Genomic DNA, 24,834 nt, shown 5'->3' with positions numbered 1-24,834 from the left:
TTTACCCTTATTTTCAATTTGATTCCTTGACCGAAGCTATTTGCTGATTTTGTCGACCACCGTTTGAACTGTTAGACTAATATGTACTTTCACCGAATCTCAAAAACAATATTTTATATAGTTGTGTATCCTGGATAAGCATCTGGGTGGTAGAAGGGGGTGGTTAAACCCCCTTTCTTGGTAAATGTTGTGCAAAATTTTGGTACAAGGAGAAAATGAAGGCATAGTAGCTCCTCCTTTACATAAATATTTGTATCAGACTCCCCCTTTTAAGAAACTTTTTGAACTGCCGCTTTACGTATATAATATTCCGTAAATTATACAAAGTTTATGTTTTCAATAGAAATAGAATTTCATATGCTTGTATAGCCAAACATCGGTTATCATCGGTGGAGCAGACATCGGTTAGCATCAGTGGGGCGGACATTGGTTATCATCGGTGGGGCGGACATCAGTTATCGTCGGTGGGGCGGAAGGCCAAGGGATAAGGCTAAGGAATTTCCAAGTATGTTTCCGGCTGTTGTAGAATTTTGAGAAATTTCTATCGGGATATATTTGTCTTGCAGGCATAGTATCTGCATGTTTAAACTTGTTTTACTTGATTTCAACATTTTGTTCTGACTTTCTGTGTGTACTTTATAAATCTGGAACAGACTTAGCTGAGGGGCTTTGTTCCATAGACTCCATATAACTTTAATGCTATATTACTCTGTTTAACCAGTGTGCTTGAAATCTTAACTGTGTGACCTTTACATGTGTTGAATGTAAACTATGACATTTATAGTAAAATAAATAAGTTAAAAGCCACAACAATAATTTATATTAGTTTTAATATAAAACAATGATAAAATTTAGAATAACATTATCTAACAAATATAGAAACAATTTAATGAGGTAGACCTAGGGTAAGGGACACAACCCTTACAAATCATTGGAACGTTTGTATTCAGCATTTTACATCAATGTCATGTAAGCATCAAAGTAACTTTGAATTCATTCTGTGTCAAATGAAAGCTTGATCGCCTTTGGTGAAATTGAATATGATACAAACATATCACTGACTTCATGAGTTATATCTCTTACCCTTGGTCTACCTTCTTAATTAAAATGTTCCTTTATGTCAGTGCATGCAACTGGAAGGAATAACTATAAGACTGTCCATGTAGAAACCAGGCAGTTCTATTTTTTGCACTTTTCTGTCCACCATGAAAATAGTTAAAATTAATATGTTTACACACTAGTCCTATTCAGCTCAAAGATAACATACATGTAATAGCTGACTTCATGTCTACTCTTAGTAATAATCAATTACTATAATTGAAATGGAGCTGGAGTTATTCCCTTTGCATGAATGGGCTTGTAAGTTTTCCTTCCCAGAACGTATTGAGATCAAAAAACCGATTTGCATTTCACTGTTACCTTCTGAAATCTCAAAAACCCTTTAATACAATGCTTGCAGTACATGCATTGTTCTTCCTAGGAAATTGAAAATAGCTTCTTGGTAATGTAGAAAGTTTGGAAAGAATATTTTCATTATCTTCAGGAAAATCAGTTCAGATAGCATAACATCAAATATAAAAATGGCATCATACATGTATTACAATGATGCTTATAGGCCCTAGGGAGAACACTAACATGGCAGGACATTGACTTAATAATGATAAAGCAGGGAAATAATTGTTAATGAAAATTGGTGGCTATGCCTATTAAAAGGAGGGTCAAACAGGATAAAAACATGTGTCCAACAGCACTAATAGTACAGATGAGTAGATATCAAGGTCTTGACATGCCATCATTAAAATCTAAAAATGATCTGGGCTTCATCATGAATCTCCGAGATTGCCTGCAAAATAAAGTAAAATCAAGTAACTTTTCATTGTCTGAATATAGCTGAAATATTGCTGCTCGGACGTTAAACCCCAACAAACAAACAAACAAAATTAACTTTTCTACCAGGAACATTGCTGCTAGATTAATGAGATGCACACTCACAGAAACCCCTTCATATTGCAAATCTGAAAGACCTTTGCAAGACCTTTATTTACTCTTCCACATTTTGTTAACTTAAAAGTTTTTGCGGCAGTTTGATATTTGCATTTTCTTTGGTGAGACCTTACATGTATATGGTTAATACAAGATTGATTTTTTAACATATTTTCCCTATGAAATGAGACCCAATTTTACACATCAGTACAACTTTGAGCACTAATTTAAAACTGTTAAGTGCCAGTAATTATAAAAATCAGACAGGAGGTGATTAATGCATGTTAAAACCCAATAAAATTCTTTTCATTTCTATGTGAATTTGGTGGGTTTTTCAGACCACTTAAGGAGGTAGAGCTAGGGAAAGGGACATACATCATAACTCTTGAAATCAGTGATAAGTTTGCATCATATTTAATTTCAACAAAGCCTAACAACATTTTGTTAGAACCAGAATAAAATCAATCCAAGTTAATTAGATACTTACATAACATGGATGTAAAACACTGTATACAAACGTTCCAATGATTTTTAAGAGTTGTGTCCCTTACCCTAGGTCTACTTTCTTAACCAGTACAAGTTTGTCATTCGCTTATTGCACATATAAAATAAAAATTCTATAGCTTGCATATGAAATTGGTACTTTGCAAGAGTTATTGTTCTTGATTTGGTTTGATTTGGTTGATTTTAGTAAAAGAATGTATGGTGTATCAAAAATACTAATTTGAATACAGAAAGAGGACTACATGTGTATATTGTGAAATGAAAATATAACAAATGAAGGAGGAATTAAGATATGAACAGGTGAAATAAGATTTTTTTTCTGTTTCAGTTCTATAACAGAATTCAAATTTGAACAGGTGATTTCATTGCAGTGAAGTGGTGAAGGTCGCCTGATGCCTCTTCCTATTGAAAACCCTGTTTGGTGGGTTTTTCTACACCATGAATAACCTCTACCATAGGCAGTGTCAGAATTTTTCTGGACTAGTACTTAGAAGTGAAGGCAGTTGAAGCATACAATTTTGACAGCATGAATTTTAATCTCTCTACTTTACACAGTAAAACTGGCATCTCTACAGTAGTGTCTCAACACAATATAAAACTGAGGTAAAATCATTTCAATTTAACTAAGACAGCTAAACATATTTTTAAATGGTACCACCAAGATCTTCTGTGTTAAATTCATGTACATGTATTTACACTACTGTCAATACTAACTTTAATTTCTTCACATATATGGATATGATATTTGTGGAAGAGTAATCAAGGGAACCAAGATTCTAGTGGAAATAAAAAGAATGTAATCCAAGGACAAAGACCTGACATGGAAAACAGACATACACAACAAAGAACATAAAGTAACTAAAATCATACATACAACGTAACAAAAGTAAATGATCAACTCAGAGTCCACTAAAATCTGGGAGCATGGACCAGGTGCACTGGCAGGGTAAGCATCCTCTGCTTTGAGTGGAGTCACCATTTCAAAATATGCTTGTACCTGGTAGTTTAATTATTTTGCTTGCATGACAAAATATTTTCAATGATTTTTAAGGTAAATAGCATTTCAGTTCTATACAGAAAAAATAAATGAAAAGTATTGAAATGAAGCAATTTTATCTCAACTAACAATTTGGTGGAGAGACAGTTGAGTCACAGTGACAGTCAAAGTGGATAATAGTGACTCTACTGTGAAGAATGGAAAAATTAAAACATAGGTTGATGGTAGTGTAATGACTTCTTGTTGTATATGAAATATTGTTGTGGTCATTGTTGGTACACACTTTCCTTTCTTTTGCTGTTTGACTTGAAAATAAATTTGAAAAATAAAAGTAACACCAAACAAGTCTAAATCATAGATTTTGTACAGTCCTACTTCATCAATTTTCAATGTATTTTAAGCCAGCATTAGGCAAACATAAGTTCAAATAAGTGCTGGTTCATAATCAAGATCTGGGACCATTGAAATATCATTTTACAATTACTCTAGCATTTCCCACAACTTCTCCAAAGGTTCAGGGAAGATTTTACTGAAACAGTAGGCAGGACAGGACATTTTTTAATGCAAATTTATATTCCTTGAGTCTTCTGCTTATACAAGTCCTTCCTTGTATTGTAAAGCGTGTGTCTATATAAAAAGCAGAAGGATGGAAGTGAAAGGTGGCAGGGCGGCCCATCCTTTTAAAATTGTCTAAGAGAAACCCTATAATCTTACTGTGAAACTTCTTCTCGTGGACCATACATTTAGGATGAAAAAAATTCCAGGACCTTTCACTCTTGAAAGTACATGTAAATTTGAACACCTGGTAAACAGGACAAAAATCTTCCATTTAGAATTTATGTTCAATTTAACAAGTTCCATGCTCCCAAGTTTTTAGTGGAGTATGAGTTGCTCATTTACTTTTGTTACTTTGTATGTATAATTTTCATTACTTTATGTTCTTTGTTGTGTTTGTCTGTTTTCCATGTATGGTCTTTGTCCCTGGATTACATTCTTTTGATTACCACTATAACCTTGGTTCCCTTGATTACTCTTTCACTCCAGTACATATGTAAATACCTTGAATGAGTTGTTCATGTATTGCAGATTCCATTTCCTCTTGAGACAGTTCAGAGCTAATTTGACTAGATTGCACATGGTCACTTTCACCTCCAACTTTCTCTTCAAGTTTAATACTGTATTGCTCCAACTGACTAGAATCTGCCTCATCACCAGTAAATGCAATTTGCATATCTCCGATCGTTTGTGAACTGTCAATTTGCATATCCGAGACAGCACCATCTTGTGAAAACGTCATAACACTATGGTCATCTGCTGTTATTTGACCAATGTGGACAGGATACTGGAGACCTCCAATACCAGATAGAGTCCCAGATCCAGAAATCGGTATTATCTGAAGTCCATTTACTGATGAATATGGTATTTGAATTATTCCAGACATATCATTAGACAAGCTATTGATTTCTAGAGGTGTAATTTGTGATGATGATTCACTTTGATTGTCACTTTGAAGGGCATCAATTTGTAAATGAGTTGAACTGTTTTCAGATTTGTTCGTCAATTCACACTTGGACATATTACCCTTGGACTGAGACTCAGTTGAATTAGCACTATTCCCATCATCAGTAGAGTTTGATGTATTGCCTACTGAGTTCATACTCTGATCCAGATTATCACAACCTATATTTTGTGTTAAATTTTCTATTGTGTATTGTTCATCAGACGAAAGCCCTTCCATTGTTAGACTTGCAACAGAATTAAAATTTGAAACTAAACTGTCAGTGGTACTGAAACTAGGTAAGAGACTGTCTGCAGATGAAAACGTATTGTCTTCTGAACCCAGATCACTAGGTTCATCTGGTTTATCTGTCAGCATTTTATCTGAGATTGATGTAACTGCTTGGTCAATTTGTTGCTAAAAATAGAACACAAGAAATTACAACTGGTTACAAGCATAATAGAGAATATTGCATGCATACTGACACTGTAATCCAAACATGCTGTTGGTTCAATCAATATAGTTTTCTAGAAGTATAGTCATCGTATAATCTACATAATAAAACAAAAAATGGCAGAATCAATTAAGCAGTAACATATATTATTAATATAAAAACCAATGATCCAAAATAGCATATTAATAATAACACTTTATGTAAGAATCCTAAATTCTAATTGGTTGATAGCAAGTGTATTATAAACAATTTTTTTAAGATTACATTTCAGATGCCAGGGTATATCCTTAAAAGTATGCCCTTTTTTCCTTTAGCCGTGGTATTTGCCAAAACGTGTATGCCTATTTTCCCCACACAAGCATCAACCTGCCAAAGTTCATTCAGTAGTCCTTTTGTCTCCTCATTCAAAGTAACGTAACCTCATTTATCAATTTTAAAAAACAGTAAAAAAATGTCCAACAATAAAATGGCTGCAGGCTGCTCTGTAGCAGAACTTGAAAGATATATTGGAAAGCTTAAGAAGATCCTGATAGCATGAATCATTCAGTTACTTTTTTTTAATTCATATTCTGTGAAATTAAGGATACACTGTACAATTTCATTAAGACATACTGTTTGGTATACAAAATTGACCCAGTCTAATTTTGTAACACATAAAAATAAAAGTTGAAATTTGTTGAATATATTGATTAAATGTAGTGAAGCATTAATATATCTAAAGATGTTATATATGCAATGGTAAACATGTGTAATTTACATGAAAAATAATATCCCAAATGTTTCAGTACCCTTCCATTTTAGGTTTCACTTTTCAGCATCAGCTGGCAAATTTTCAAATATCTAATTTTGCACAAACTTTAGGAAATAAAATTGCAAGACAATGAGTCAAAAAGGGTATTATCATTTTTACCTACTTCCCACCTTTATAAGACATAGTATTTGGCTATTAATTTTTTAAAGGCACCCCTGATTTGAACTAATACTCAGTTCTATTTTTTTCAACATCCCTTCAGCACCTGCGTATGGAGTTTTCATATCACAACTCATACATTATGCCAGAGCTTGCCGAGACTATGCAGACTTTATGTATCACGCTAGAATTCTAACAAACAGGCTTCTGGAGCATGGTTATGTTGCTAAAAGATTGAAGTCATCACTACAAAAGTTTTATGGTCGTCATCATGAACTTGTGGATCGTTATTGTGTATCCATCTGAGCCATGAAAACTGATTTGTTCAACGTGTCATAGTTTTCCTTTCCTCTTTCGTCTACCCCTGACGACTTTTTATGAGCCTGTGTTTCTAGAAAAGCAGAAAAGCTTACCCTACCGGTGCACCTAGTCCATTCTTCCAGTTTTAAGTGGAGTCCGAGTTGCTCATTATGGCTTTTGTTACTTTGTATGTATGATTTTAGTAATTTATGTTCTTTGTTGTGTATGTCTGTTCCCCATATCTGGTCTTTGTCCCTGGATTACATTTTTATTGTAACTATGTTACTATGGCTACTGGTTTTTATTACCATATTCACTAATGCACTTATAAAGTACTTGAACCTCCTAACATCCAGGATTAGAAAAATATGTACTTTTTATGGAAAAAAAAACACTTTTTGGACTGCTTCAAAACAGCTTTATTCCAACAAATTGAGACCAAATTTTGAGAAACAACCTTTTATATAGTACTATCTCAACAAATATATCATGGCAGGGAGGGGGTATTCACGAAAAATACCAGTCTCAAGAATCAAATTTCCCCCCACTGGTTTTTTTTTGCAAAAACCCATCTCTATCATGATATATTAATATAAACATACCTTTATTATTACTTCTAATATTTGTAATATATAAATCACGTATATTTTACAAGATTATATTATTTCAACATTCAGAAATTATTTTTGCAATAATTTTGTATGTTAAAATAAGTTACTAGGTTGCGAGTAACCAATATCTATGAAATAATGGAAAATGTCTCGAAATAATGAAAAATGTCTCAACTTTCCAACCAAATTTTGTATCCAAATCTCCCACAATTAATAGGTGAAACTCCAACAAAATCAAAAACAAAATAAAATGGGTCTTCCACACATATCTTTGAGTGAGAATCTCCCACATGAAATGTTCTCAAGGTTAAAAGGTATCTGTATGAAATTTTAGGCACTGCTTGAAAAGAATCATAAAGATATATATCGTTCACTAATTTGAATGGAAATGACCTGTGAAGTTCTAATACAATAGTTATTTCAAATTTAAGTATCAGTCTTTGTAAAAATCAGTCAGGAGGCCATTCATAGATGTCTTATTCAATTTTATTTCTAATTTTATTTCTAATTTCTAATGCACCTGGTCCATGCTCCCAGTTTTTAGTGGAGTCCGAGTTGCTCATTTGCTTTTGTTACTTTGTATGTATGATTTTAGTTACTCAATGTTCTTTGTTGTGTATGTCTATTTTCCAAGTCTGGTCTTTGTCCCTGGATTACATTCTTTTGATTACCACTATAACCTTGGTTCCCTTGATTATTCTTTCAGAAACAGTTACTAACCAAATAACCAGTCTTAGTTGATCAATTGGTTGTTGTGCTTTAAGATAAACATTCTATAGATTGTTTCTGTAAATGGCAAGAGTTATCATTCTTGATTTGGTTGTTTTAAATGCGAAAATTATGTGGTTTTTTTTTTCAAAAATACAAGTCTGAATAAAGAATGGACTATCGTTGCATAAAAATACAGCATATGTAGACATAAGCATCCTTTGTTCAGTGGTTTTGTCTCTGACAGGGAGATCAGATTATTAAGACAAAAATGTCATTATTGTTATTTTTCAAACAGAATTTACTTCAACTTTTCCTTGTCAATGATGTCTAGATTAGACCCCGATAACACATATCTGGTTGGTTGCAAGTTATTTTGTACATCATGGTTTGGATTTTTCCATCATTAATATTCATTGGTCTGCAGTCTATAGTTCAATTACTCCCAAACAAAAAACGTCATAATTATGAATCAATCATTATATTTTGATTGTAATACATTAGAATTTGCCATCAGAACAACATATGTGCCCCCAGTCAGATTTCAAAGGGGAATAACTCCTATAAAAATCAGTGGATAAACTAGATAAAGTGATGCCCCTTTAACCTTCATACAGCTATATCATAACTCATAATTGTAAAAAGCAATTTGTCAGATGTGTTATTGTTTCTGTGAGACACAAATGATGTTGTTTTTAGTAAAACTCAGCATAGCTGAACGAAACTTAAACTCATTCTGTAACTAATCATGACAGACTCACATACCAAAAACCAGTCAAATATCTTCAAGCATATACAAAAAAAAGCGAAAAACTATTATTTCAATACAATTTTTAAAGTGCAGGGCCCATTATTTTGGTAAAACTCAGCGTAGAGCAATGAAACTTTAACTTGATCTGTAACTAATCATGAAAGACTCACAAACAAAAAATCATTTCAATATCTTCAAGGATTTTCAAAAAAACTTATGGGACAGACAGAATTACAGGCAGATTGGAGTAACAGACAGCAGTAGACTTCAAATCCAAATATTTGACTTACTGTAGCTATGGTAAGTACTTGGTTACTTTTGAATAATTAATTTCAAACCCACTGGCTACTTACCAAAGTGTAAATAGTTTATGTTTCAAAGATGAATATTTACTGTTCTTCCTTTCCCCAATGAGACCACCAATTAGGTTGTCGGTGGGTTATGTCCCTTTTAATAAAAACTTGCTAAAATGGCTTGCAGTTAATAAATATGAAAAAGGACTATTACAAAACAGTTAAATACAAAACCTGCAGGTAATTTCTGCATAAAAATACTGCTTACACCCAGAAACAGCATACCTGTAGTAATGATCCAGCAGGAAACATGTTTGGATGTAACCGTGACAACAGCTGGGCAGTTTCTGGGGTCAGTGTTGTACTGACTTGGGTTGTCCCATCGCTTAAGTGGGTTTCTATTCGGGATATAACATGATGTCCATCTGAAATTAATTACATGTAACATTGACTTTTTGGGTGCAGTTATCCATAAAATCATTTTATAGAGCTGTTTGAATAGTATTAAGTAATATTAAACAAGTACAGGATATATGAAGCTAACGAAACACTTTTCATTCCTAGGTTTGGTAATGCAATTTTATATTAAAAGATGAATAAAATGGGAAGCTGTAAAATAGGGTAACATTTGATTTTCTGAGAGCTAAAAACACAAAATGTTAAGGATGTTTCTCGTTAATGTTCAGCCATTTTTTGGTCAGATTTTTTTACTACACTGTTTTTTTTTCCATTTCATAGCATGATATTCTTTGTCTAGCATCTCCCACTTTCCCTTTCATATCATGATATTCTTTGTCTAGCATCTCCCACTTTCTCTTTCATATCATGATATTCTTTGTCTAGTGTCTCCCACTTTCTATTTCATAGCATGATATTCTTTGTCTAGTGTCTCCCACTTTCCATTTCATAGCATGATATTCTTTGCCTAGGGCCTCCCACTTTTTATTCCATAGCATGATATTCTTTGCCTAGTATCTCCCATTTTTCATTTCATAATTTCTCTGTAACACACCTTAACTTTTTTATGAAATCCTTGATATTTCTTTGTTTTTTTTTAAATAGATGTTTGTTTGTTTGTTTGTTGGGGTTTAACGTCCGAGCAGCAATATTCCAGATATTAAATAGATAAAACCTACTACGACAAAACCTATAGAAAATCAAGAGAAATCCATCTTCTGCCATAATTTAAAATTCTTGTATAAAAAAACAAGAACACTGACTCATCATTTTTTTACTTATATTGTTTTAACTTGAAAGATCTTAAAAGATTTCACAACCTTTTGAAAACATCCTTCATTCAATGTGAAATTTTGGTCTTTGGTATTGTGACTGACGGTTTTTTAACATCCTCGACTACTTTTACAAGTCTCGTGTGGACGGGTATTGTGAGTCTCATATTCATTTTAATGGTCAGTCTATTTTTTTTTCCTTTGTGGCATTTTGAATTTGTGCATTTTGTTAGAATCTCCAAGTTTCCACAGAAATTTTACATTTCATCAGGATTCTAAATTCTAAGAATACACACCCACAGTAAAAAGATAATTTGGCACACAACAAACAGAAGTTTTTTTTCTACAGTACCTTCTCCAGAGGTCTGGGTCAAAGTCACAGTGACTGTTTCTGGAACTGGTTCACTGTCTTCTGATCCTCCTCCCTGTTGGACCCATAAAGACTGGTCACCACTTGAACCACGAGAGTTTTCATTACCAATAATTTCTACATTCACCTGTTAATAAACATCAAAATTGTATGTACTTCAATGTTTTTTATCCATCTCCACTCTGAAGTCAATGTTACCAATCTCTGCTATTTACATGTATATGTCACTTAATGCCAGTAAATTTGTGAAGTTTGACTGTACTCTAAATGAAAACATTTCCCTACCTTCTTTTTTTCCAGTATTTTTCAACCAATAAATTTTCACATTCAGTTTTACGGTAGATCATTATAATAAAACAGAGCATCTCTTTCGACCATCTTCCAAATTCATATAAATTTATGTAATGTATGTGCGAAATTTGGGAACTCTATGAAATCTTGTGAAATATATCCAACATCATGGCTTAATAATCCCAAATCAAGTTCCCTACGGTTTTCAAATCAAAATTGTAAAGTTCATCCCACATCATTTCTGTGTAAAAATATGAAAATCTAGAGACAAAAGACATACTGTTATTTCAAGCTTTCATTTGGAACAGAATTCCCAACTGTTTGTCAAGTTGTGTTTTCATTTCTTTCTGTGAAAACACAGTGAAACCTAACTAAACTCCCATTTGGACTTCAATATTGGTTGGTTTAGACAGGTGTTTGATTAACTCAGATTAAAAATACATTTAAACCGGCACGAAGAGATTACAAAAAGTGTCTGATATAGACAGGTTTCGGTTCTTTTATCAGGGTTCTGTAAGGACAGGTTTCACAGTCATTGTAACTAGTTTTATTTTATGTATTACAGGTCCTAGCAAAAAAATATTACCAGAAAAATTTCCTAGTCTATAATATATACATGTACATACAGTGGGTGCTGTGAGAGGTAGAGTTCCATTCTCCACATCTTTCAGAGCCTGATGAATGTGATTTTTCAAATCATTGACTGTTGGGAACAAATTCAGATCATGCCTCTCTGGTACCTTTTCTCCATGATAAAGATCTCTAGTTACGTAAGTTCTGGAAAAAAATGTATTAGTTTAGTAAGGTTTCGTTATATTTTCATTTAAGAAGATGAAAACAAAAATTGATGAACAGTTGGAAAATTAAGGTAGAATGTACCATATATTTTTCGTCTATAGATTTCATAGTGCTATATTGTTATTCTGTATTGTTTTTGCAACGGTTTTTATTACAAAGAATGGGACTGACTAAAAATCACAATAATAAAAGCTTTAAACAATAATTATGCAGGATTTTTTCTCAAAATTGAAAAAAATTCAAATGGGCAATTTCAATTCCATATTCTTGGTGACATAATCACAATAGTTAATGCATGCATTAATATCTAAATTAACAGTGATTGTCCTTGAGAATAAATATTAAACAGTATACCTAAGCTGTTTCCTAACAGCGTAAACCCTGGTTTCTCCCCCAGCTACAATATCTCTAATCTTTTGAGCCACTCTTGGGTCCAGTCTATGGCTAATTTTATCGGGTTCCACTGGTTCCGGCTCTTCTGTAGTTGGAGCAACATTTATTGCTGGAACAAGAGCAACTGCATCATGGAATTGATGTGCCTTTTCTGTGGGTAGCTGAACATAATATCTGCAAAAAATTGTAAGTATTCAGATTCTGTCAAATTTGTATGTTTGCAGGTAATATGTGACAGGTGAAACCTGACAAACTTCCCAAAAAAACAAAAGTTCATGTAAATCTTGAATTAGTCATGTTCCATTCTGATGTAATTTTAAAAGAATTAACTTAAAAGAAGGTGATTTGATTCCTGAACTTTTTTTTATTTAAAAAAAAAAAAGAATTATGAAAACTTGTAGGGCGTATCTTTGTTTAGGTGAAAAAACAATGTGATTGAACACAGACTGGAATACTCTGGATGTTAATGTTTGTGAATGTACACAGTCTGGAATACTCTGGATGTTAATGTTTGTGTCTGAACACAGTCTGGAATATTCTGGATGTTAATATTTGTGGTTAAACACAGTCTGGAATACTCTGGATGTTAATGTTTGTGACTGAACACAGTCTGGAATATTCTGGATGTTGTTAATATTTGTGATTAAACACAAACTGGAATACTTTGGGTGTTAATGTTTTTGTTAGAGATAGGTAGACATTAACACTGCTACTACTTAGCACCACCAGTCTCTGTAAGAATCAGGCAGTGGGAAATATGATAAGAAAATAAACGTCATTCAAACATAGTAATTACCACAGATACTTATTTTTAGTGTCAAGGACAGAATTGCTGCCTCTTCCTGGTAAAATGCGAGATAATTTTACTGACATAAATGACCAACAATGCAGGGGGAGCTAACTGTCAAATTGTTAAATTTTCTAACATTCTATAGAAGAAATACATTTTTTCATATACTGTGAAAGCATAATTATTCCTGGGGTACCAATTTTCGTGATTTTTGTGAGTAGACCAAACCACAAAATTTGGTTTCCAACGAAAAGTAGATTCCAATTGATGTGTATCCTGCAAACCTCAAAAACCACGAATTCAAGAATACACGAACTTGTGTTTTTCTTACTGTAATCCATGAACATTGATATCCATGGATTTAAGTACCTTCACAATAGTTAGAAAAAAATTTATGAATACATTGTTACAGGAGAATGTCAATGCAAGAATGTATCATTGAATGGGTGTGTTTCTTTTATGTAAATCTGAAACATGATTCCAAATCATTTTTATGTTTCACCATTCCTTTTAAACGAAACAAAAACATGATTTCGAATCATGTGAAAAATAAGAGATCAACAATGCAAACTGAAATCATAACCCCAGATTTTTTCAAGGGCAGCCATGTTAAAAATCAGTCCTTTGGAACTTTGCCTTTTTTAAATGTTAGAAACATGATTTGGATTCACTTAATCTTATTCTAAAACATATTTCAAATTTACGTTAAAAAATGCACTCTGATTTCTTTGGTACTAACCATATACTATTTCAGAAGTACCTCTCACAGAGTGCTAATTTTAGCATATTTTAGTCTGTATAAAAATGCCAAAATAAATTCTGTGAAATATTTACTCTTTGTGCACCACTGAGCATCTGCCTAAATAAGAACACCAAAATTTTTTATATACCTCTTAGCCTGAACATCAAAACATTTACACCCATGAAAAGGTACAGCAGAGGGACCGTAAAGCCACCCTCTTTTTTGGCTTCCAATACTACGTTTTTCTCCCGAACTAGAAGCTGAATGGTACAACATTACTTATTGATGTGGTTTCACTTATAACTTCTCAATTTGTAATAGAATTACCAAGATCATGATAGAATGGGATATTCCTTTTCATACTAGACTTCTTAGTTCAATTTATGAAAAAAAAACAATCTTGTCTTGTGATAGTAAGATCAGTTTCTACTTTTGAATTTTTCTTTTTTCATCTAATTTGGATTTGGATGTGCGTGAAGAAATTGCTTTTGTAAGATTCATTTGCCAAGTAATTTTTCATTGTTCTATGGTCAAAATACAGCATTTTATTTTAAAAAATAAGTGGTGAAAATGGGTTCCCTTATTGAAGCTGTCAATGTACAAACATGCTGCTTTAAGGATGTAGAGCCAGCACTCCACAGTATTGTAGAACTGCCTAATTTTGGTCTTGTAATCTGATGCTTTGTAACATTTATCACTTTAAAAAAATGTCAAGCATCTGTAAATCTATATATTTAGAAATAGCTCTAGCCAAGGCCTTCAGGATGCAGTAAAAATTTTCTGGAAAAAAAAATACCCACAGCATATAGGGTTACCATAGAAACCATGCAAAAATATGCGAAAATTTGCAAAAAAGTTCATAAAATCAGGTTTAAAAATATCAAATTTCCCGCAAAATATCTGCAATTTTTATTTCATCCCCTGAAACTGTTCAAACTTTTTCCTTCGAAAACCCCTTCCTCAAATGGGCATCGCCGGTTAGATTTTGAGCTATTTCACTTTGTAATCCACTTATTAAATTTAGCATGGTGAAAAATTGACTTACTTTCACTTTCACAATGAAGTCAAATTGTCATTGACAAAAAGCCCCTTCAACATTGAAAATAAATAAAACATTGCAAAATACTTTTAAAAGTCCCCTTTTTTCAGAAAATGTTTTATCAACAATAGATTCTTCATTTTTAATCACTATAGCAACCACCGGTTTCCATTTATGTCATTTTTCATCCCTAGCCAAAAGTGGGAAACTAAACTAAATTGTGGAGTGCTGGCAGACCTAGGAAAGGGGACATAACTCATGAAGTCAGTGATATGTTTGTATCATATTCAATTTCACCAAAGCCTATCAAGCTTTCATTTGACACAGAATGAAATCAATCTAAGTAACTTTGATGCTTACATGACATTGATGTAAAATGCTGAATACAAACATTCCAATGATTTTTAAGAGTTGTGTCCCTTACCCTAGGTCTATCTCCTTAAGTGGCGAAAATGGTCTTCTACTCTAATAGAATATTTCAATGAACTTATTTTTTTTAAAGGCATGACTGCATATTTACAAAAAAATGCTAAATCTAATGATAAAAATCTTTATGGAAATTGCTTTAGGGAGATTTTTGCTGAAAAAAAAACTTTCTGTTTTAACAGAAAAATCTATGCATTTTCATTCATATTTTGTGGAAGATTTTTTTTCAAAAATTCTATTTTTTGGGCCAATTAAGTATCATTTGTAGTAGACTAAGCGAAAAAAATCATACTACCTTTCCTGACCAATTCCATTGAAGCCATTCTGTTTTAGTTCATGGAATGCTCTGTCCATCTCCAGTTTTAATGTCTTCTTATCTTGACATAAGCTCACTGCATACTCTGGAAACTTTCTTACTCGTTTTACATAAATCCTTCAAAATAAATATTTCTATTACACTGAAACCTTTCTAAACCAAACCCTGAATAAACAGCAAACTGTCTAAACCAAACCCTGAATAATCTGAAAACCTGTATAAACCAGATGCTGAATAAACAGTTAAACTGTCTAAACCAAACCCTGAATAATCTGAAAACCTGTTTTAAACAGATATTTATCAAAGTCCCTTTATACCAGTTTAAACAGATTTCTAGTTTATTTTTATTTTTTTTAATTCTTTAACAAGGATAAAGTACAAATAAATCTGAAATAAACTAAAATTCTGAGTGACTACACTGGGTGAGAAACCCTGAATGTAATCTTCACATGAAGCCTGATTTAATGAAAATCCTTTGAATGGTTCAGAATTTGTGCTTCCATACATTAGATCATGCATATATGGACCCAATGTAAATTCTTCACATTAGCTATATATTATCTCCCTTGGCAAGCATTTGACAATATATTAATAACCATCCTTAAATTATAATAAACAAAACAAAAGTCAAATTAGTTTACCTTCAAGCTTAAACTTGTATTTCATGTTAGAATGTTAATTTAATGGTTATACAAAATTGTAGTAATTCCCCTGTATTGAGTAAAGATTATGACACAATTTGCAGTTCTGACAGTTTTAAAATATACAGCTAAGTCAACTTTAGTGTAATACTTTTGCTCAAAAAAAAAATTATAAATTTTCAAAAACTAGGGGCCTTTTTCAGGTACCTTTACCTTTGTACAGCCTATACACTTCACCGAAACCATACCTTGCAGGACATGTAAGTTTGTATTCACCAGACTGGCCAGTTGTCTCTTTCCTGTTAGGATTTCCCTTTCTCCGTGGTCCATACTGACATTCCATTACAACTGCTCTACTGCCTGCAAAACAACAGATTAAGCCGTAGTTTTTAATGGACCTATTCAGAATGGGTCAGATGTCCTTTGGATCATTTAGAATATTCCACAGGACAGTGAGGTCTGAATGATCAATTAAAGGGGCATTTTAGCCCCTTTAACAGAAATACATGCATCATAGAAAGAAGTAACTATGACCAAAAGTTTCCTCCCAGTGATCCCCATATACAATATATCAAGTAATTTTACCCCTATTTACAAAAGCTGGCATCCACAATAGTATTTTCATAGTAGGTTGGTACTCATCTGTCATACCTGAGAAGCTAATAAGCATATTTCCTAAATTTACAGCATCATGAAAATAGCTTTTGAGACTAAGATGTACATTGTGCAGGTTAACATTTATCACAATTTAATTTTAATGAGCCCTCCCTTTTATATCTGTTTTGCCTTATATTCAAATACATGAATAACATGATTCAAAACTCATTAAATCACAGTCGTTAAAATGGTGATAAATGTATGACCCAACATCATAGACATACGACAGCCTTTTTTCCAATGTCATAGATTCATGTAAGTTCAACCCAACTTTACCAATGGCAAAGTAGAATTTTGCTCCATAATGGTCATCACTTAGTACAATACAAAGGCTGCATCTTTTAAAAATATGAAAAAAAATGGTCTTAATAGAAATGAAATCAATCACAGAAGCTCCATTTTATCAGTTTTACCACTGGTTTATGTCAATATTTAACCCCTCACTGTTTCTCACAGGTAGAAAATGTGACAAATGGCTAGCCCATGAAAAAAACAATGATAAAATGGTTTCTGTGATTTATTTAATAAGTAAAAAGTTAAAGTATGAAAGGTCTTAATTTCAATAAGACTGCATTTATCAAATACCTGTGTTAATAAAAGGGATACCATCCATAGGGACGTACTGTGATTTCCACATCAGTCGAGTAGATGGTTTGGCAGGGCTCGGTGATTGTCTGGTTCCCCATAAACTCTGGGTCTGTTGTTTGTGAAATGTCAACAAAATATCTAGGTCCATATCACTCTGTACATATCCTCGATAGTAATCTCCTATTTTCTAAATAATAAACAGGCCTGGACTACATTTTTTTCTATTTTAATTATGTATGAATTACTTTACATGTACATAAAACAGTTTAATCCTTTCACTTTGAAAATGAAGCCTGAGAAAAAAAAATACCTCTACTTACATTTTACATCAACAATAAAGGAGAAGGGACATTAAAGGCCCTTATTGGTCAAAAATATGACTGAAAATTATTCTATTGTGTAGAAAGCTTTAATTGTGAATTTAGAGACTTAAATCCATAACATATCAGTAAGGACTTGTTAATTTTTTTATTTTAAAAAAGAATAAAAATTTTCTTGAAGTTCATTTAAATCATATATGTTCATTTTGTACTTTTCATCTCTTTTTGGTCATATTTCTGGCAATAAAATTGTGTCCATACCCAAGAAACAGCTTCATATTAAGTGAAAACTTGTATCACAACACAATTTATAATAGGCCAAAGTAAGAAAGATGTTTCATGGAGGACAACATTGTTTTGTGGGCTTAATTACAGTAAACGTACGAATTTTTGCGATTTTTGCGGTGGACAGAAAACCACAAAAAATAGTACCCTTGAAATTAATTTTGAACACTATATGATGCCAAACCTTTTTTGGAAATCGCGAAAAATTGATACCCACATATTTGTTTGCATGAGAGAATCCGCGAAAATTAATACAATTACAGTATGTCCTTTAAAAATGAGACATGATAAAACCAAGGCTCATTCCGAACCTAGTGAATAAGAGGTTTCTCAATAAGAAAAGCATATTAGTTCCTATTGAAGGAGTAAATAAGAGAACCAAGATTCAAACAGAAATCAAAAATGATATTCCTAGGACAAAGATTAGACTAGGAAAATAGACACACATAAAAAAGAACATGAAATAACCAAAATAACACGTATATAGAAGCAAAAAGTAAATCAGCAACCCAGACTCGACTAAAAACTGTACAGGTAGGGTAAGTGTCCTCAGCTTTTCTAGAAACAGCTGCCGAGTTGTTCATAAAATGTTAAGATAAACAGATATAGTATAGTATAATATTTTGAAATTTGATGGATCTTAATAATAAATACCTCACAACAAATGATTCTCTTGGCCCACTCTGGAGCATCAGGTGGTAAGGGAGATAACTGTGGCACAGGAGGAGGTGGCATAAGCACACTGTCTTCTGATGAAGAGGCAGCCACCTCTGTGGCATTTGAACCATCTTAAAAAGTAGTATTAATTTGAATATTAACATTTGGTATTTTATAAGATAATGGAAATAATCAAGTAGTTAACAGTCCATGAACCAATCAGTGCAAGGGTTATTGACAATGGATGACAGATCAATAACCCATGAATTTTTTACTGGTGACCATTCTCATCACAGACAGTTTTGTTGAGTAAATGACAGGTGTTGGATTAATATATACATTTGAATGAATAAAATACATAGCCAAATTTGCCACACATGAGAATTATATGGTTTGCAACATATGATAATCATATGTTTTTCACAAACATACAATAATAATATGTTTCTAAGCCAAAACTAACATATGGGAATCATATTATAATCATATGACTATCATATGTAAATTATTATATGACTGTCATATGATCACCATCATTATCATACGAATTGTGCACCAAATGATTATCATAAGTGGCACATTAAACTGTGTATAAAGTACTTATAGCTTTGCCATAAATTCAAAACATTAAGTTCACAACTTGCATTTAATTTACAAAAACAAATGAAAAACAGTTCTAATTGAGATTTATTTTAAAGTTGATTAATTTATGACATTGTGTAATACAGAAAAATGAAACAGATCATTCATAAATTCAGTTGAAGAGATCAGTAAATATTTGATGCAAAACCCCAGTGATCACTGATTTAATCAACCAGCTTCAATGTGTTGGATTGACTATAATCTTTCACTGATTGATGATCAATGACACGCTCACAACAATAAGTGCATCAGTTGGTACAGGTTATGTAAAAACAACTACTATCTATAAAAAATGATAGCCGACGCAGCAAATTCTTGTTCGTTTTACTTGTAATTTTCTACATTTCATTCAAGAAAATAACACATGGCACGCAATTTCAAGACAGTTTTTTTCAAATGCCACTAAGTTATTAGTATTTGGCTAATCGGGAAACAGAATTGCAATCAGGTGATTTGCGTTTCCATGGAAGAGCGTATTTGAGGTCAAAGGGTAAAAAGCGAAACTATACTGAATGCATCTGAAAAAAAAAGCAATCCCCCCATTTTGTTGCTATTTAGATACTCATAGTAATATTTTGTTAAATACTTTGTTTTAAATATTTTACAGTGACATTGTACATGGAAATTGTCACCAATATTCTTAGTGCAAAAAGGGCATAATCAATCATGTTTTGGAATGTTATACCACCTTTCTTTTTCAATAGTAATGTGGAGATTAGACGTGTGCTATCCTGTTATACATTGGTAATTTGGAAGCAATTAAGACCTAATTTTAATTAGATTGCATTCTAGTTTAAAGTCAATTAATGCACAATATTTACCAGATACTTCTGACTTGACTTCACCATCTCCAACTGTAATAATAGTAGCTAACTGCCATTTTGATGTGTCTGTAGTTGTAGTAGCTATAATCTCATTTGGGTTGTTCAGCGTAATAATTTGTATACCCTCTGGATTTATCAGCTGTGCTCCCGTCAAACTGACAGGTGAGGATAGCAGACCCTGGATCGTAGGATTGCTTAAACTAGGAGCTAGATTTAAATTGTAAATGAAGCCATATTAATAAATAAAACCCTGGAACATAAGGAAATAACAAGGCAACATTAAAATGACATGTAATCTTTTTACTTTCATCATTACCAACTTGATTATTCTGTTCACAAAAATATAATTTTGTCTTTTCTACACCATATATTTTGACTTATGGGTAACTGGTATCCAAGACAAAAAAATTTAAACAACACATATATGTTTAATCATGTACACATCAAAACCTTCCTTTGTAGGTGTGGAACCTACATGTAATACCAGTTTCATGGAGATCCTTATATATGTTCCTCTTGAAATTTTGACAAAAAATTTCAACAACAATTTCCTTCACAATGGAGGAAATTCGACTTGTTTTTAGTCCTGTTAACTATGCTACAATGTTGTCATGCAAAATTACATGAAGTAGAACATTACATCATAACATAGAGTTGTAATTTCAACTTTTGTTTGGTGGGACATACATGTACTGTATATCTTTTTGTAGACATTATGGATAGATGAATGGTTAGATGAATCATTCATGGAGGAAACCAGGTCAGTTGATGAAGTGATCACATCAAGACAGTACTGCAGAAATTTTGTAGACATATACATGTACATGATATTCATCTACATGCATGTTCATGTACCTAAGGTAGCATTTAGAGTTTCAGTATCGAGACCAGAGATTCCTTCATCTGCCACAACAAGACCTGTACTGGAGTCAGGAACAACAGAATGGTTAGATGAATCATACACAGAGGAAACTAGGTCAGTTGATGAACTGACCACATCCAGTTCTGTCATGTCTTATCTGGAAATGATAAATAACAGAAATAACAAATGTTGTTTGAACTTTGACATTATTGTTGAGCTTCGGTTATTTTTAAAATGTTAGAATTCCTGAATATAAACCTGGCACCTTGGTGATTATATTTTTTTTAGTTGATAAATTTTCCACTTCTTACAGGTTGCTTAGTGAATGGACTTTTTTGCTTACAAGGCTGAAGTATACCTGTATCCTTGTTTCTACTTTTTGTCAATTAAGACCATAGATCAGGATTGATAAAGCAGTGGCAAGAGCCAAAAGATTTGTAAAACCTTTTAGCGCTCTCAGCGGAAAATACATCTATCAACATTCACAAGTTTAGGTTATCGAAGCTCAAGGGAATAATAATAGCATAGATTTTTGTTCAACCTTTCAAATGTGAAATATATACTGGTATATACATTGTGTATCATATATTTACATTAAAATATACCTTTTTTGTATATGCATTTTATGTAATTGTTTAAACTCTATATTGTCTACCCTTTATTGCATACCCTATATCACACCCCTAGACCTATATCCCATCCCTTCTCGGACCTGAAGTACAAATGTATGTTGAAAATATATGATATAATGAACATGACTTGTCAAAATCAGTTTAAATGCAGTATCAACCCGAGACTCATATATCACCAAAAGGGCCGCATGGATAACAGATCAATTACCCATGAATAGTGACCATTCTTATCACAGACAGTTTTCTTAAGTCAACGACAGATGATGGATTTATATACACATTTTGTATTATAAATTTTTCATTGGATTCGGAGGCCCTAGGGGTGATATAGGAATCTCGGGTTGATACTGGATGAGATACAGATTTTGAAATGTAATATTCAGTTTATACAAATCTATGTAACCTTGTCTTTTAAGATATAATTACCAACATATGCATGTACATTTGTATATGCGCAAGCACCCTGGTGGCCCTTTGGGTGATATAGGAGTCTCGGGTTGATACTGTATGTGATACAGATTTTGACATGTATTAATCAGTATATACAAATTGTAGATAACTTTGTCTTTTAAGATATAATTACCAACATGTGATATACACATTCAAATATAGGTAAATTTTTTATTTTTAAAAAATGGATTTTCTTCAATATAAAGGTAATTTTTCTTAACTCTTAACTTAGTATCCATAGTTTTTGTTTTACACTTTCCTGATTTTGAATGAAAATTCCACACATTAAGGATTTAAATTACAATTTGAAATGAATTAAAAAAAGCTTTTAATAATTTACTTAAATTATCAAAATCCTTGATTTTACAGCTAGAAAAGAAAGTACTTCCAAGAGTGCAGCTTCATTCAACCTGACAGAGATCAAACCCTATACAGCTAGTGAAATACTTTCCACCGGGAAAAAATAATATCAAATTTAATCCAGGGATTATTATATAATAGTTAAATGTTTTCAATGACTATAAAATTGTTCCCATACTCAACCTAATGATGATTAGACACACAAGTGTTTGAAAGGATTTTCATTAGGGGCACTATAAAAAAGGTGTGGCTAAATGGTTTGTTGTTGGGTAAAAAAAGTTCAGTGTTATAGGTGTTAACGATTTGGGTAGTTTTTTAAATGACATGTTATCCAGGACGCTTTATTTGCTGTATATTATTTACTGTAGTATGAAATAATATCTTGTGTACAATTAGGAACACCACTAGCTTTTTCATAATATAATATATACTTAGTGGAATCAATTTAAAATGGTGTTGAAAATTTTTCATAGTGAAATAATGATTGATTATTGGTGTTTAACACCCAAGCAGCAATATTTCAGCTATATTCAGGCAATGAACATGAAATGGATGATAAAATGAACATGAATGATGATGCAATGAAACAAGGGATGAGACACAAGGATAATAGGGTAGACAAATTTTGGTTGCCACTAGAAAAAGGAGGGATGGATAGGGTCGGGTAATTTAGCCTCCTGCGGCAGAGCGCAAAGGTTCCTACTCCCATCGAATACCAGAGCAGGGTTCTTTATCGTGCGAGGAACGTGGCATCTTTCCCAACACTGTGCACCACTATGGTTTGCGGTCAGGTTTTCCATATTATAGCCTGACAACCCCAGCATGTAACATGCCAGGGGTACCCCATTTCACCACCTGAGGCACACATCTCAGTTGCTCTATGGACAGAGCACCTAGCCCCGGCTAGGTTTCTGAGCACTATTTAGTCGCCTTTTACAAGCTTAGTGCTGCTGTAGGCCTATTCTTTTGACACCCGGACCTGCACGGAAAATAATATCCTCTGGAAAAAAATAAAATGTGAAATAATTTCCACAGGATAATATTTCATCCAGATAGTATTATGTCTTACATAGAAACATTATTCAAACTTTACAAACTTCATATGGATAAAGATTTAATGTCTCTGAAGATTCCGACCAGGATGAAAGTGGTCTAAGAAATTAAAAATTTATATTTAGTAAAAGGAAATGCCACTGCGATATTTATTCAAAGTTTAAGTAAATATCATTTTTGACCCATCCTAACAGGTACAATATGTAAGTTTCTTCATCCTTTATATGTCGTCTGAATATAGCTGAAATATTGCTGCTCTGACTTTAAACCCCAACAAACAAACAACAAACATTATCCTTAATATCCATCAAAACCCTCCTTTGTAGGTGTGAAACCTACATGTAATACTCTTTATATATTTCCCTTGAAATCTTGACAAAAAATTTTACCCCCCCCCCTCCCCAAGCTGGTCATGGACACTCGAGCCTGTACCCTTCCCGGATTTTCTCTGCATTGTATGGCTCAGCTCAATTATTTCAATGTGACCTTGACCCTTGTCAAATAATATCAATAATGTGCTTATTTTCCATCATTATTTTCCTTTATCTTATTAAAATATATCTTGCTTTCAAATACCAGTCTTCAAAAACAAAATTTGCCAGAGATGTATATGTACATGCACGTCAAAGGTTAAGGTCATTACTGTATATAGGTTAACCGCTTAATCATTTGTTTCAATTCAAGACTCCAGACATTCTTGATTACGGACGATGTGCCAAGATTTTTTTTTGTTTATATAAGTGTTTGTAAGTAATTTTGTTCCGAACATAACGTTTTATTTCAAAATTCAGATGAGTACTTAAATCTGACTGACAGTGAAGTATATGTTGACATGATTAGCGATAAAATGAAACTACTAAAATGAGGCAGAGTTATGAGAACGAGTCACAAACCTCGAAGTCATTAACTGGACCTCGTCCTGGCAAAATGGCGACCAAAATGAGGCACACTAATGACGTACGCATACTCAACGAAATAGGCGTGGTTTTGTCAGATTAGTAAAATTCGCGGCAATTTTTTAAATTCCAATCTGTACATTATGAACATATTGTGTACTAAATATTTTAGTAACATTTAGTATTTGTAGTTCAATGCGAATTATGATTTTTAATTAGTACTTTTTTGGATATTTTTGTAACTGTATCAAAGTGGTCAGTTTTACTAATCAAGAATTTTGAGCTAATTTACCCGCCTGAAATTAGACATGTCCATGGCTTGCTCCGATCGTGTCAAATACTAGTATGCAGCCCGATTAATATAAAAACACATATGTTTATGTGCCTTTACTGGGTTTATGATTTGTATACATTTTCACAAGTATTGTACATATAGATCTGTATCATAGACCTGCAATTAAGTTAATGGATCCGAGTCTGTCTGTACGAATGTTGAAAAAAAAATAAGATCATATCCGTCATTTGCAGATACAAATACATGTAAATAAACCATAAATTTCAACA

General features: G+C 32.7%; 1 protein-coding gene across 3 annotated transcripts; it reads right to left on the bottom strand.

Annotated features, from left to right (window-relative positions):
• Positions 1 to 812: 812 nt before the first annotated feature.
• Positions 813 to 24,329, bottom strand: LOC148613275 (uncharacterized). 3 transcript variants are annotated; one of them, XM_088586595.1, is made up of 14 exons: positions 24,268 to 24,318; positions 23,038 to 23,321; positions 20,873 to 21,036; positions 20,015 to 20,224; positions 18,549 to 18,682; positions 17,287 to 17,476; positions 16,293 to 16,404; positions 15,383 to 15,520; positions 12,052 to 12,264; positions 11,526 to 11,676; positions 10,591 to 10,735; positions 9,295 to 9,434; positions 4,544 to 5,399; positions 813 to 1,843 (listed from the first exon to the last, which is right to left on the bottom strand). In XM_088586595.1, the coding sequence occupies exons 3-14, from the start codon at positions 21,027 to 21,029 to the stop codon at positions 1,824 to 1,826; spliced, it is 2,466 nt and encodes an 821-aa protein (XP_088442721.1). In that variant the 5' UTR covers positions 21,030 to 21,036; positions 23,038 to 23,321; positions 24,268 to 24,318; the 3' UTR covers positions 813 to 1,823. The 3 variants fall into 3 exon arrangements, with proteins under 3 accessions (XP_088442721.1, XP_088442720.1, XP_088442719.1); XM_088586594.1 differs by lacking the exon at positions 23,038 to 23,321 and having other exon boundaries at positions 24,268 to 24,329; XM_088586593.1 differs by having other exon boundaries at positions 20,873 to 23,321.
• Positions 24,330 to 24,834: the final 505 nt, after the last annotated feature.

This window comes from Perna viridis, chromosome 6 (assembly GCF_037379345.1).
Source record: "Perna viridis isolate PV_CMFRI_1.1 ecotype Kerala chromosome 6, ASM3737934v1, whole genome shotgun sequence".
In the NCBI taxonomy this organism is placed as follows: domain Eukaryota; kingdom Metazoa; phylum Mollusca; class Bivalvia; order Mytilida; family Mytilidae; genus Perna; species Perna viridis.
The sequence above is the reverse complement of the archived record's forward strand: the minus strand, read 5'-3'. Positions and strand labels throughout refer to the sequence as shown.